The following is a 16,046-nucleotide window of genomic DNA, read 5'->3' as shown; positions in this document are numbered from 1 at the left end:
AGTTACTCATAACATAAATTGCAACTATCCTGTCCAAATGTATCTTGTTCAGTCTGATCCTACCATAATAATGTATTTACAGGAGTTGCATTTTAAACCAATTTTCATCTTCCTCGCCTTTAGAGCACTTTCTGAAGGACATAAGGTAGGCTTTCTACAGAAGTTGTCAAGGTCAAGGAACTTCAGACTGTGGGGTCTAGGAGAAGAGCCTTTCCGGCTATGGCCCTGCCTTCTGGAACATCTTGCCACCAGAGGTGAGATCTGCCACAACCATTTTGGTCATCTGGAAGAGCCTTAAAACCTTAGCTCTGATGGTTGACTTGGGGCCTCCATGGGGGAGCATTATGCTGGAGGTGGTTGGTAGAGTGATAAAACAAGAGGCTACTAGTAGTACTGTTCATGCTCTTAATTTTTAGTCTTTATTGGTTAATTTCAATACTTTTAGATTTATGAATTTATGGCACTGTAAGCCACCTAGAGTTGCTTTGGATAGTGAGATGGGTGGCATATAAATTAAATAAAGAAATATCTGCCTAATAAGATACAGTGAATGATACTAAGTATGCTGCAGATAAGAGGAAGGGAAGCAAACATATTTCTGTGCTTACTTTGAAAAGGGAGACAAGTCAACTTATAAATAGAACGGGCATTAAAGTTAATACAATTGCTTATATTTGCAAAATACATAATTCATAAATGAAAATAAATTTGGAGAGAACTGTCATCCACTTGGCTAGTTCATATGGAATCCAAAAATCCAATGACTAATTGAATGTTTCATAAGCACTTATTCAAAATAATTGCCCCACAGATCTTCGTGTAACCCTATACAAGTGAGTGTAATAAATATATAAACATGGTATTTGTTGCCTCTGAATGGTACCTGGTGTACAACATCAAGTAAAATCATATCATATTATAACCTCTTATTTGGAAATATCTGGCAATTTCCTCATTGATTTGGAGAGGCATTGAGTAAAAATGACATCATTTTTTTTTCCCTGTGAATTTTAATGGCCCAACCAATCAGCACCCATCTTTGTAAAGGACTTTCTGCTCATTGAGCACTGCAGTATTTAGACCCCTGGTGAAATAGAGCCTACAAAGTAATTAATTGAATTACACTGCCGAGATTGTAGGCTTATGAAGACAGACTTTACTAAGACCACAAGCACAAACACATCTGTGACAGGAGAGGGAAGTGCATTTCTATCGTTCTGCAGGACAATTCCAAAAAGCAGGACGCACACAATTTCCATTCAGATCAGGAAAACAGAGGCTTGATTGAATAAGAAACAAGTTGTAATGTACTGTACATTACATTGTACATTGCATTGTAATCTAATGTAAAGGTAATGGATTTACAGTGTTAGCTATTAAAGCATCATAGAAATTTTTTTATAGCTCTGACACTAATATTTATGGCTTAGGGAGGCAATCTCCAATATGGTTGGACTCACTGCCGTATTAAGTAAATGAGGAGGAACATATTATGTTTTCTAAAACTCATTTTAGAAATGACTAGCCCTGATGATGTTACCTAGTTTGGGTAATGAAATGTCTGCAAAAAACAACCAAATTCAGAGAGCACCAAGGACCCTTCACTTATTTTAGAGCTAACCAGCATGTATTTATATATGCATACATATTCAGAGACATCTACGCAGTTACTGTATAAATACTATATCCACATGAATCCTTAAACAAATACTTAAATGTCAAAAAAAATGCATGCAGAAAAATCCTTGTAGCTCCTACACTTTTCTTTTATACACAACAAACTAGGCACATATGTACGCACTTCTTTATTTAAAAGAACATATCAAAAATATTATAGGCTGAAGTCCAAGCATATTGCATTGTTGATTTTTTAAAATCCCTTCTCACCCCTATGGGGAGTATGTGCTTTCTCAATCTCAGGTCTTCTACCAGAGGCCTGGGATTTTGAGGGTTCTGTTCAATATCTTAAACTACTCCTAACACTGCACTCTTCTGGAAAGAGAGCTCTGATGTCATTCCTGAGACAGAGATAGAAATAGAGAGAGAGATACAGCTATAGAGAAATATACACAAATACGTGCACACACAAATCATTTAAGAATATGAGTAAAGGCACATTTTGTGAGAGATGAACTCCCTTTGTGGACTTTTGAATTCACACCAAAAAATATCCTGACAAGATCTGCCTAAAATTTGGGTTGAAGGTATAATCCATTTGAAAACACATGAATTTTAAAAATATATCATGTTTGTATAGGGCAAACACTATGGAAGGAATCAAAAGTAGCATAATGATTTATTCCCATGAGACTATTATTTGGATTTCTTGTGAGCAAATGGAACCTACAGAAGCATGGTATAGTCAATCTTTCAAACAGGGATTGTAGGGATTTATGACATAGCCCATAAAGCTGATCTAAAAAAACAGTAAGTACAAGATGAAACTATAAACTGATTTATTACAAGCTTATGTAATTGAAAAGCAAAAGATTGTAGATACAGCAAATGCATAATTACTTGATTATTTGATAAAGTACATACAATGTCTGTGAAAGGTTTCAAACGGCTGAGCTGCTTTGACAGAAATCTGTGTGAAGCACTTCTTCAGCAACATGGCCTTTTGCTTCTAAAGGCAAAGGGGACACATTGTTTTGCCTCATTTGCGAGGCCTCCTTAAGATAGCGGTCCAAAACCTTTATGGCTTGGGGACCTGGTAGGGGGGCAGAGGGGGACCAGCCTGTGCGAGTGGTGGCCTGTTGGGTTCATGCACTTGCTGGCCCACCACTTGCGTAAGTTGAGCTGTGCGCATGTGCACCGCCCCACTGCTCATGCAAGTCAAGTTGCATGCATGTGCACCAGTCTGCCACTCACACAAGCTGAGCCGTGTGCACACATGTGAACTGACCAGCCGCTTGCATGGCCTGGTTCCAAACAGGCCATGGCCCAGGAGTGGGCCACAGCCCAAGGGTTGGGGACCTCTGCCTTAAGGAGTTCCAAAAAACAGAAGAGGTGCATAGAATATCATGTGAATCAATTGTATATGCCATCTACAGTACCTATCTTCCACCATCTAAGTCTTGTAGCTCTAACAAAGCATTCATTTTCATCTAAGTACACATGTAGAGGCCAACCCTTTGGGACAGCATTTACAAACCTTTGGTATGCACCTCTTTTTTATATATGAATACTTCATAATTCTTTAAAATAGCTTGTAGAATTGGTAGTATTATAGTTATCCTGAGTACAAAATAGTTTGTGCTTCGTTTTCCATCTTTAACTGGCTCCCAGATGTGGGATATTTCAATTAGCAATGGACAATTTGCCCATTCTATGAAAATTGAAGAGTGGGCTACTTGGCTGATTGAACCTAGACCCTAGCCTGGAAAGTCTCAGTTGATTGGCCGACTGTATTAACAATTATGTTTATGACATAGTTCCAGACATATCATTCACTGTTCAAGATATTCTCCTAATGCTAAGTGACTGCCTAAGTCTTGAGTGCCATGAAAGAAGCAGCTGATGCTAATATACAAGTACTACAGCATATGCAGGTAATAATCCTTGATGAAATGGTATTACTGCTAAAATAGCAGCAGAGAATTGGAACCATTATAGACAATCAAGAAGAAAAATCCAAATTACACCCTTGCTTGATTATTGCCCTTTCCAGCAAATATATCTTATCACCTTTAATAATTGGTTCTACTATAAAATTGTTATTGTTATTGGAAAGTTTTTCCTAGTATTCAATCAGAAGCTGCTTCCTTTAATCATATTACCATTATTCTACATCTTGAATACAGACAGAATAAAAAGATGTTCTTGTATGCGACCACCCTTCAAGTATATGAAAGAATGCTATCATAGCCTCCCTTTGTCACCTTTCTCAAAGGTAAACATTTCCAACTCCTTATCAGAACTGGACACACTACTCAAGGTGGAATCTGATTAATCCAGAATACAGTGGAACTATTATTTCCTATGGTTTGGAAACTATACAAGGAACAAAAAAATGGGGTGTTTTTTTTTTGTTTTTTTGTAGCAATGCCACTTGCTCATTCAAATAAAAACAGGCTATATATTGAGTGAGAGAATAAATAATTGCAATATATGTTTCATATACATTACTAACAAATCAGTTCTTTTACATCCTATTAACTGTGAATGGTAAAAAAAAAAATTAATGTGAAAAGCTTTCTATTCCTCTTGGGTTCAATACATTGAAAAATCAAGATCATTTTGAGTCATTTGTCTTTTAAACCAGAGTTCCCTAATCTTTTCAGCTTTGCAGACCAGTGTGTGTGGAGGGGGGGCAAGGATGGTTCCACGCAAATGGAACATGCATGCATGCACTGGCCTGCTGCTCACAAGAGTGGGGATGCACACGCATCGTAAGTTCTGAAAGGCTCAAGGCCCACTAGTGGACTGCAGCCTGGGGGTTGGGACCCCTGTTTTAAACTACTTATTCACTTCTATATTACCTGCAAATTTAATAACCAAACCCTCTCCTTCTTTATCCAATTTATTAATAAGAATGCTAAAGTGAATCAGTACCAAGAATTGAACTCTGCGACCTCAGTCCAATTTATTGAGAAACCATGATGAGTATCTTTAAGTACAGTTTTCAAGCCAACTGCAGTCAACTAACAGAAGAATCAACTGGATCAGGGGTCTCCAACTTTGGCAACTTTAAGCCTGGTGGACTTCAACTCCCAGAATTCCAAAGTTGCCAAGGTTGGAGACCCCTAAACTGGATGACATGTTTAAGGGCATTTCTATATGTTAACACAAATTATTTTACTAACTTATAATTATCTATATATTTGAAAATTTTGACAGCTATTTTCCTGATTGATTATATTCTTACTATGATAGATAAGATGAAGTTGTGCTTGGTAGGTAGAACACTTTGCTTTGCAATCTTACTCATATTGAATGTCTAATAAACAATGTAGTAAGTATTTATTTATTTATTTATTTATTTATTTATTTATTTATTTATTTATTTATTATTCATATTTGTATACCGCCCTATCTCCCGAAGGACTCAGGGCGGTTCACAGGCAAATAAAACATCTATATACAAATTAAGATGACCATTAAAAAACTTATTCTAATGCCAAATTTTAAAATATAAATATAAATATTAAAACCAATTTAAAACCCCTATAAATTTAAAATCTAGGCCAGTCCTGCACAGATGAATAAATGTGTCTTGAGCTCGCGACGGAAGGTTCGGAGGTCCGGAAGTTGACGGAGTCCTGGGGGGAGTTCGTTCCAGAGGGTGGGAGCCCCCACAGAGAAGGCCCTTCCCCTGGGCGTCGCCAGACGACACTGCCTAGCTGACGGCACCCTGAGGAGTCCCTCTCTGTGAGAGCGCACGGGTCGGTGAGAGGTATTCGGTAGCAGCAGGTGGTCCCGTAGATAACCCGGCCCTATGCCATGGAGCGCTTTGAAGGTGGTTACCAAAACCTTGAAGCGCACCCGGAAGGCCACAGGTAGCCAGTGCAGTCTGCGCAGGATTGGTGTCATACGGGAGCCACGAGGGGCTCCCTCTATAACCCGCGCAGCCGCATTCTGAACTAACTGCAGCCTCCGGATGCCCTTCAAGGGGAGCCCCATGTAGAGAGCATTGCAGTAATCCAGGCGAGACGTCACGAGGGCGTGAGTGACCGTGCATAGGGCATCCCGGTCTAGAAAGGGGCGCAACTGGCGCACCAGGCGGACCTGGTAAAAAGCTCTCCTGGAGACGGCCGTCAAGTGGTCTTCAAAAGACAGCCGTTCATCCAGGAGAACGCCCAAGTTGCGCACCCCTTCCATCGGGGCCAATGACTCGCCCCCAACAGTCAGCCGAGGACTCAGCTGACTGTACCGGGATGCCGGCATCCACAGCCACTCTGTCTTGGAGGGATTGAGCTTGAGCCTATTTCTCCCCATCCAGACCGTCGGCCTCAAGCACCGGGACAACACTTGATAACCGTTGGGGTGGCCCGGTGTGGAAAATACAGCTGGGTGTCATCAGCGTACAGCTGGTACCTCACACGAAGCCACTGATGATCTCACCCAGCGGCTTCATATAGATGTTGAACAGAAGGCGAGAGGATCGACCCCTGCGGCACCCACAAGTGAGGCGTCTCGGGCCGACCTCTGCCCCCTGTCAACACCGTCTGCGACCGATCGGAGAGATAGGAGGAGAACCACCGATAAAAGGTGCCTCCCACTCCCAATCCCCCCAACCGGCGCAGCAGGATTCCATGGTCGATGGTATCGAAAGCTGCTGAGAGGTCTAATAGGACCAGGGCAGAGGAACATCCCCTATCCCTGGCCCTCCAGAGATCATCCACCAACGCGACCCAAGCCGTCTCAGTGCTGTAACCGGGCCGGAAGCCGGACTGGAACGGGTCTAGATAGACAGTTTCATCCAGGTGTAGGGGAAACTGATATGCCACCATACTCTCTACAACCTTCGCCGCGAAGCAAAGGTTGGAGACCGGACGATAATTACCTAAAACAGCCGGGTCCAGGGAAGGCTTCTTGAGGAGGGGTCTCACCACCGCCTCTTTCAAGGCGGCCGGGAAGACTCCCTCCACCAAGGAAGTGCTCGTAATTGCCTGGAGCCAGCCTCTTGTCACCTCCTGAGTGGCCAGCACCAACCAGGAGGGGCACGGGTCCAGTAAACACGTGGTGGCATTCAACCTACCCAACAACCTGTCCATGTCCTCGGGAGCCACAGGATCAAACTCATCCCATAAAATGTCACCAAGACCACCCTCAGCCGTCTCACCCGCGTCACCGCAATTTTGGTCCAGACCATCCCGAAGCTGAACGATTTTATCGTATAGATAACCGTTAAACTCCTCAGCACGTCCCTGCAACAGGTCATCCCGCTCCCGTTTGTACATACTACTTCACAAACTAGAATTGTTTGTGAAGTACATACTACTTCACAAACAATTCTAGAATCATTGGGACTGTCATTTTCAAATGTGCAGGCAAAGCAAAATTAACAGAAGAGTCAGCATACAAAACAACTGATACAGGACTTCCGGTTTGGCACCGTAGGTGATGGCGGTGATCTTTACGATCACCAACCTCTGGATTATGTGGAATCGCTTGGGCAGCTTAAATCTGCTGCCCAGCGGTTCGGAAAACCCCCTCTTCGGGAGAAGGAGAAGGGGTGAGCTGAGGGCAGAGGTTGAATTTCCCTAAAGCCCCTGAGAAAAAAGGGGTTTGAAGGGTTAAGTTCCCTCCAGTAACCCGAAGTGCTCCAGATCCGAGGATTCTTCTGCTTTGGCGGAACCAATCACCACGACCAAACGCCGAGATTTATTTTGGACAGCCTCCGGATGCCCTTCAAGGGAGCCCCATGTAGAGAGCATTGCAGTAATCCAGGCGAGACGTCACGAGGCGTGAGTGACCGTGCATAGGGCATCCCGGTCTAGAAAGGCGCAACTGGCGCACCAGGCGGACCTGGTAAAAGCTCTCCTGGAGACGGCCGTCAAGTGGTCTTCAAAGACAGCCGTTCATCCAGGAGAACGCCCAAGTTGCGCACCCTTCCATCGGGGCCAATGACTCGCCCCAACAGTCAGCCGAGGACTCAGCTGACTGTACCGGGATGCCGCATCCACAGCCACTCTGTCTTGGAGGATTGAGCTTGAGCCTGTTTCTCCCCATCCAGACCGTCGGCCTCAAGCACCGGGACAACACTTGATAGCCGTTGGGGTGGCCCGGTGTGGAAAAGTACAGCTGGGTGTCATCAGCGTACAGCTGGTACCTCACACGAAGCCACTGATGATCTCACCCAGCGGCTTCATATAGATGTTGAACAGAAGGCGAGAGGATCGACCCCTGCGGCACCCACAAGTGAGGCGCCTCGGGCCGACCTCTGCCCCTGTCAACACCGTCTGCGACCCGATCGGAGAGATAGGAGGAGAACCACCGATAAAGGTGCCTCCACTCCCAATCCCCCAACCGGCGCAGCAGGATACCATGGTCGATGGTATCAAAGCCGCTGAGAGGTCTAATAGGACCAGGGCAGAGGAACATCCCTATCCTGGCCCTCCAGAGATCATCCACCAACGTGACCAAAGCCGTCTCAGTGCTGTAACCGGGCCGGAAGCCGGACTGGAGCAGGTCTAGATAGACAGTTTCATCCAGGTGTAGGGAAACTGATATGCCACCATACTCTCTACAACCTTCGCCAAGCAAGGTTGGAGACCGACGATAATTACCTAAAACAGCCGGGTCCAGGAAGGCTTCTTGAGGAGGGTCTCACCACCGCCTCTTTCAAGGCGGCCGGAAGACTCCTCCACCAAGGAAGTGCTCGTAATTGCCTGGAGCCAGCCTCTGTCACCTCCTGAGTGGCCAGCACCAACCAGGAGGGGCACGGGTCCAGTAAACACGTGGTGGCATTCAACCTACCCAACAACCTGTCCATGTCCTCGGGAGCCACAGGATCAAACTCATCCCATAAAATGTCACCAAGACCACCCTCAGCCGTCTCACCCGCGTCACCGCAATTTTGGTCCAGACCATCCCGAAGCTGAACGATTTTATCGTATAGATAACAGTTAAACTCCTCAGCACGTCCCTGCAACGGGTCATCCCGCTCCCGTTTGTACATACTACTTCACAAACTAGAATTGTTTGTGAAGTACATACTACTTCACAAACAATTCTAGAATCATTGGGACTGTCATTTTCAAATGTGCAGGCAAAGCAAAATTAACAGAAGAGTCAGCATACAAAACAACTGATACAGGACTTCCGGTTTGGCACCGTAGGTGATGGCGGTGGTCTTTACGATCACCAACCTCTGGATTATGTGGAATCGCTAGGGCAGCTTAAATCTGCTGCCCAGCGGTTCGGAAAACCCCCTCTTCGGGAGAAGGAGAAGGGGTGAGCTGAGGGCAGAGGTTGAATTTCCCTAAAGCCCCTGAGAAAAAGGGGTTTGAAGGGTTAAGTTCCTCCAGTAACCCGAAGTGCTCCAGATCCGAGGATTCTTCTGCTTTGGCGGAACCAGTCACCACGACCAAACGCCGAGAGTTATTTTGGACAATAAAGGATTATACCGGACAGAACGAAAGTGGGAGAACTTTAAGCAAGTAGCCAAGCCGATTCCCGATACTTTGTAACAAGCTTGAAAACAGCAAGAAAATGGAGGCGAATTGTTAACAAGTTAACGAGTGGAAAGCGAAAGTGATACTTTCAGCATGTGCCTCTGCAGTTGGTAATTTGCATGTTACTTGCTGCTTTAACTCTTTGCTGCCTGCTGATAGAATCTAGGAGATTTTTAAATACTGCTTTAAAAGACTGTGTTTCTCAGAAGTTAAGAAGATTTAAAGTGAATATTAAGTTGGAAATAAATAAATAAATAATTTTATAGAAGATGGCAGCCAAACAATTAAAGTCTACTGTAACAAAGAGCTCTGGAACTTTATCAGCTGGTGCCTCCAGCTCATACAGCAGAGACTAGAACATTGAATTTAGAGGCGTTACAAGAGAACTTAAAAGGCTTTATAGAAAAAAATTTAAAGTAATAACTGATGAGATGTCTGAAATGAAAGAGCAGATATCAGAAATTCAAGTGGGAAATAAAGAAGTTAAAGAAGGATTTGTAATGGCAGTACAAAGTTTGGCAACAAATGTGATTTTATTGGAAGAGGAGGTTGAAGTAATTAAGCAACATAATTCAAAATTAGAAAATAAAATGGATGAATTTCAAAGTAAAATGGAAAAACAGAGGATGAAATAGTTTTGATACAATATAGAAATATGGAATTTGCTCTTAGAATCCGAGGTTTGAAAGAAAATAAGGAAGAGAATTTAAGGAAATTTTTCTGAAGTATTTGCTGAGATATTAGCAGCTCGTCCAGCAGATGTGGCTTATCAAATTGATAAAATATATCGTGTGAATTCTTGGATAGCAAGGCAAAAAAGTTGCCAAGGGATGTTGTTATTTATTTTACAAACAGAATAGTGAGAAATCAGATTTTGCAAGCTTCATATAAGGGGAGAAGATTCAGATTGCTGGTCAAGATATTTTGATATTAAAGGAAATTCCACCAAAATGTTAAGGGCTAGGAAGGAATTTGCCTTCCTGGTGAATGAACTTAAAAACATCAGATTGAATATAGATGGGATATTCCAACTGGTATAATAGTATATTATGCAGGAAAGTACATCGTTTCAATACAGTTGGAAAAGCAAGAGAATTTTATGTTGAGGTATTAAAAGTTGGAAGTCTTCCCCATTGGAAGCTAGAAGAAGGAGGCTGAAGTGAAGGAAGAGAAGTGAAGCAGGTACAAGAACAGATTGTGATGGAAGAAGATTTATTACAAGTGTTGGAAATACCTACGACGGGTTTAGATTCAAAAGAACAAAGGCTGACTAGAGCTGCTGCTAAACGCAAGGAACAAGAGATGAAGGCACAACAACAACTGGCAACTACTACAATGGAAACAGTGGGAGGAGCAAGGCCTAAAGTAAAATGTGATCTGCGGCTGGTGTTCCAAAAGTTTCCTTTGGCCGATAATGGCAATTAAACTATTATCTTGGAATGTTAATGGCCTGAATTCACCGCAGAAGAGAAGGAAAGTATTTCATTATTTGAAATAATTTAAAAATGACATTACCTGTTTACAAGAAACACATATTAGATCTTGCTAAATGTTGGAGATGCGATTGTGAAGATGCTACTTATTACCATATATGGTGGACTTGTAAAAAAGTTAAAGTATTTTGGATTAAAGGCTGGTGGATCATGCAGAATATTTTGAAAAGAAGATTAAGTTTACTCCAGTTCTTTCTACTAGGAATAATTATGGACTATACAGCTATAGAGACTAAATTGATTTTGAACTTAATAACAGTCGCAAGACTTTTGATTGCTCAGTATTGGAAGAAAGAAGAATTACCTACAATCAAGAATGGACAAAACAAAACAACAAATGGACACTCAAAGTATCAAATCTGGTAGAGATGACAAAATCTCCGCTTACTTGAAAGACTATATACTAGAAAATATATTTTAGAATGGAAAATGTGGATTGATTATATTTAAAATAAGTATCAGATAAAAAAATATCGAATAGCATATGAGTAAATTTAGGAAATATTTTGTATTAGATATATTTTTGAAGGAGAGGGAATTGAGAGTGTGACTAAGTGTGGTGTGACTAAAGATTATAATTTAGGAATTATTTTGGATTATGATTGTTAGTTTTGATACCCTGCATTTTGTTCTGGGAAGTCGGGGTGGGGGTGGGGGTAAGGGGAGGGAATTGGGGGTTGGTAGAGATGGAGTGATGGTTAATGTACAGGGATTATTGAAGAAATATAATTAATGTAGGGTCGGGTCTGCATAGTTACCATTTTAGAACGGTGGGGAGGAGAAAAGAGAGTAGGAGGTAGGAAAGAGGAGAAGAGGAAGGAAGAGGGATAGTAGAGGGAGAAGGAAGGTGTAGGGTGGAGGGAGGAGTGGATGTAGATAAGAGAAGGAGAGGAAGGTTTGGAAAGTAAAAGAAGGTAGAAGAGGGAAGAGTGTTAAAAAGGGTGGTGGTGACTGGGCAAGCCCGACTAATTGTATATAACTGTACATTGGATGAATTATTTGATATGATTGTAAAAATAAAACTTTTTATAAAAAAAAAAAACAACTGATACACAGCAATATAACCACATACAGTTGTGTAATGCAGAACTACACTAGCAGGCATTCAATGTTAAGTGCTATTAGAGTCCTTTGGTTTGGAGAGAAGAGGGTAAATGGATGGATAGATGTATAGGCAAACTGAAAGCTGTCCTTCTTAAGAATTCCAATAAGAAACATTGAATACAAATGATACTTGGTCCATCTTTATGTACTTGATATACTGTAGCTGCAGGATAGCAGAACTTTAACAATACCTCCCCAACTGTGCTTAAAAATATCCCACACTGTTAAAATTAGCATTTGAAATGGCAAATTCTTCTTTATTATATCATGATGTCCTAGGAAAACACATAAATATGTTTTAATTTTAATTTAATTTTAATTTGTGATACCACTAGTGACTGCTAATGAACATAAGTTTTCTAACTGTAAGTTATTCAAATAACTTTTAAATCCTTTTGAAGGATTTGGCTTGGACTTTGTCTGGCTGCAACTACACCAAATGACACAACTGTTGCATTACAACATTTTTGCTGCAAGCAGAAGTTGTTTACTGTATCGCTCTGAATGGTTGAGACGACAGGTAGCATTTTCTATTGGTGGAATCTTCACTTATTTGGCAATTTTCTTTTTTCTTTTTTTTTACATTTATACCCCGCCCTTCTCCGAAGACTCAGGGCGGCTTACATTGTGTAAGGCAATAGTCTCATCCTATTTGTATATTTATATACAAAGTCAACTTATTGCCCCCGCAACAATCTGGGTCCTCATTTTACCTACCTTATAAAGGATGGAAGGGTGAGTCAACTTTGGGCCTGGTGGGACTCGAGCCTGCAGTAATTGCAAGCAGCTGTGTTTAATAACAGGCTGTCTTACAGCCTGAGCCACCCACGGCCCTTTTGAGACAGCCTTCGCTTTCATTTTTATACAAATGGTAAATTGGGCAGGTAAGAAATTGGAGAAATTTCACAGAGAGTCCCTCACAGAGAGGGACTCCTCAGGGTGCCGTCAGCTAGGCAGTGCCGTCTGGCGACACCCAGGGGAAGGGCCTTCTCTGTGGGGGCTCCCACCCTCTGGAACGAACTTCCCCCAGGACTCCGTCAACTCCGTCAACTTCCGGACCTCCGAACCTTTCGTCGCGAGCTTAAAACACACTTATTCATTTGCGCAGGACTGGATTAGTTTTTAAATTTATATTGGTTTTAAATGGGTTTTTATTATTTATATTGCTTTTTAATTCGGCTTTGTAGAATAAGTTTTTTAAATGTGGTTTTAGTGTGGTTTTAGTGTGTATTTATATGTCTTTTACTTGCCTGTGAACCGCCCTGAGTCCCTCGGGAGATAGGGCGGTATATAAATGTGATTAATAAATAAATAAATAAATAAATAAGAAATGAGAGGGAGATGGGTGGTCAAGATTTATGTTATGTATAGTATGTATGTACAGTATGTATACATGTATATGTCTGTGTGTAATATATAAAATTAAAATAAAATGACGACTTTGCCAATCCAGGCATTTCATTCTAAAAAGCAGTTTAAGGATAGACAATATAGCATTTACAAGTAAAGTGCCATCAATTTTATGGTTAATAAGTTCAAAATAAGGCAATTAGATGTTCATGAACTTTATAATTGCCTCTGCATTTATACAGCTATCTAAAAGTAAGTGAAGAAGTATAACAGTTGGATGGTGGAGGGAACACAAATATCAGATTATGACAGGATAGGAACAGGATTTAGATGCACAATATTTTTATATGCATGTTTTCTTGATGTGTTACATTATATTAGTTAGATCTGTTAGAATAGGCTATTACTAATGTATTTATTATCACTGCCTTTTGAAACATGAAGCATCTTTTCAGATTAATGTTTGGTCGTATCTTCACCTATAAAATAATTATTCAAATATGTATTAATGAATGCTTATTAGGTTTTTGACTATAGTAGTTGAAATGAAAGGAACTTTAGGATTTACAAAAAATTTTGCAAAATTTGTTTGAAGCCATTGTTCAAATGCTATTTATAAAACAAAAGTGAAAAAGAATAACAGTTAACAGTTGAACAATAGTTTTAATGAAATCAAGCATAGAGATACAGAGCATAAACATAACTAAACTGACAACTGCTTTTATAAATAAAAAATGAGGAAGGTATTGGCATATTTCTAGAGTGTTTGTGGCTAGTTTGAATGTTTTTAACTTGTCACCAAAGCAGTATTTCTAAGGATGCCAACATGTGGTTTCTGAACTATGTAGGAAAACAATTTAAGAAACAATCATGCACCAAGATTTATTAGTAAGCAGATGCAGTCAAATAGCCTCCATGGATGAATGTTTCTGTTAAAAAAAATCATACATACTAACGAAGAAGTGCCACGAGAATGGTTCCTCTCACTCAAGACTTAGGAATAATATGTTTATGAATGCAAGAAAACAAATATAATGTGGGACCTACCATTTTTCAGGTTATTCACCTGATTTATAACTTTTCTATTTTCATTTCCATTATTGAAATATTCCTATTTAACTGAAGAGAAATGAGCAAGGGAAATAAGAAAGAAAATGAAAGAATCACGTCCACAGTACCTGCTGCTGCTGAAAATGGAGGAGTTCCACTGGGCTCATTTCTCCATTGGTTTCTCCACTGGCTCCTCCCTCTCTTCCACATCCTCCGCCGCCGCCACCTCCTCCTCCTCCATCAGTTGGATTGTTTAGGCTGCTGACACCATTTTGACCAGAGGGAGTAGAACGTATTGTCTCTGAGGCTGATTCAACCATCATGACTTGCTAGCAGCACCTTTATAAAGAAAGAAATAACAGGATATCTGAGCAAAGATATGAGTTGTAGGTTTTAAATTATGCTTGAGGATAGCATTCTAATAAGTCATGCTTCATTCCTTTGTCTTCTTTGCAAAGGAGATTTGCAGTTGTATTTCAGAAAATAAGATTTATACACTGACTATGTTTGAGTTTAAAATATAGTTTTTTGAACCATTTGCTAATAAAACCATTACCAATCAAATACATCACTTAGCTATTTTTCCCTTTCTTAATAGTGTTCCTATGAGAAAGAGAAATTCAGGAGTGTTACAGATGGAAGACAGTTCTGTCAAGAGGGTCTAGGACAACTCACCACAGCCAACTCACCACGGCCAACTCACTATGACTAATTCATCATGCCCAATTCACTGTATCCAACCTGCCATAGCCAATTCGCCATGGCCAACTTGCTGTGGGACAACTTACCATGGCCAACTCACCGCAGGACAACTCTCCACAGGATGAGAGTTACAGTAATATCAAATAAATAATAGAATAGGATTGTTAAAGAAGTGATGCAAAAGATGGGACAAAATGAAATGTAAGTGACAAAAATTAAAATACTTTTTAAATAATTTTAATTAAATTAAATTGTGAAACTCCACCGGGAGTTGTCCTATGGTGAATTGGCTGTGGCAAGTCATCTCACAATAAGTTGACTGCAGAGAGTTGGCTGTAGTCAACTTGGGTGTGGCAAGTTATCCCATTCCGATGTCAAGAAACTTCTCATTTAAAGTTCTTTGACAGAGATACAGAAAATTCTACAACAAACATGTAAGTGTGACTTGATGATGCTATCAGTTTATTCATAATATTGTGGAGTCTTTTATCTAGCTCTCCATTCATCACAAAACTTGAAATGACAATTTCAATTTTTGAAGAAATGATAATTTCACCAGAGATCAAGAAGATGCTTCAAAAAACTTTATCTTGGGAAAAATTCTGTCCCTTTTATGTAGTGCTAATTAACAAACACCCAAGCAAATATCATGTACATTGGTAAACATGAATTTTATTCCTATCTTTTCTTTAACTTGTATAATCCTATGTCACCAAGAAGCTATTATTATATTATTGTCATGCACCACCCAGAGTCGCCATTGCTGAAATAGGTGGCTATATAAATTTGATTAATAAAATAAATGTATTACTTTATTTTATTTTTTAATTTCATATTTGTATCTGTTTTTCCCCTCAAAAAAAAGATAAAACCAGCCAATATTCATATATAAGGAAATACAATATTAAGTGCAAATCCTGCACAAATCTTTCGATAGAATTTCATTCCGTACCAAAAGGAAAATAGACAATATAACATTTATTATAATTAACAAGGGGATCATAAAATATTTCAGTCAAGTACACACACCAATATCCCCACTTCAGCATTCAGCATACTAAATTATATATAATGAGTACTAATCTGTTCTTGAACTACTTAAAACAAATAGAAGAACTGGGTACTTTATATAGCAGTAGTATAGTACAATGACAACCACCAGCTCACGAAAATTTACAGAGTAAAACCCAATTTCTCGATGCAAATTAATACAGAGACAGAGTATTGT

The 16,046-nt window shown here is 40.4% G+C and overlaps 1 protein-coding gene across 6 annotated transcripts in view; it reads right to left on the bottom strand.

Annotated features, from left to right (window-relative positions):
• Positions 1-16,046, bottom strand: part of FOXP4 (forkhead box P4) — a 196,977-nt gene that overhangs the window by 122,517 nt on the left and 58,414 nt on the right. For all 6 annotated transcript variants that reach the window (XR_009154652.1, XM_058178654.1, XM_058178657.1 and 3 more), the window contains exon 2: positions 14,245-14,455. Coding sequence is in view for 5 of the 6 variants with exons in the window: in XM_058178654.1 (XP_058034637.1) it covers positions 14,245-14,439 (195 nt within the window). In the remaining variant the exon portion in view is untranslated. The remainder of the gene's footprint in view (positions 1-14,244; positions 14,456-16,046) is intronic.

This window comes from Ahaetulla prasina, chromosome 3 (assembly GCF_028640845.1).
Source record: "Ahaetulla prasina isolate Xishuangbanna chromosome 3, ASM2864084v1, whole genome shotgun sequence".
Taxonomy (NCBI): domain Eukaryota; kingdom Metazoa; phylum Chordata; class Lepidosauria; order Squamata; family Colubridae; genus Ahaetulla; species Ahaetulla prasina.
This window is presented reverse-complemented; position numbering and strand designations above follow the sequence as displayed.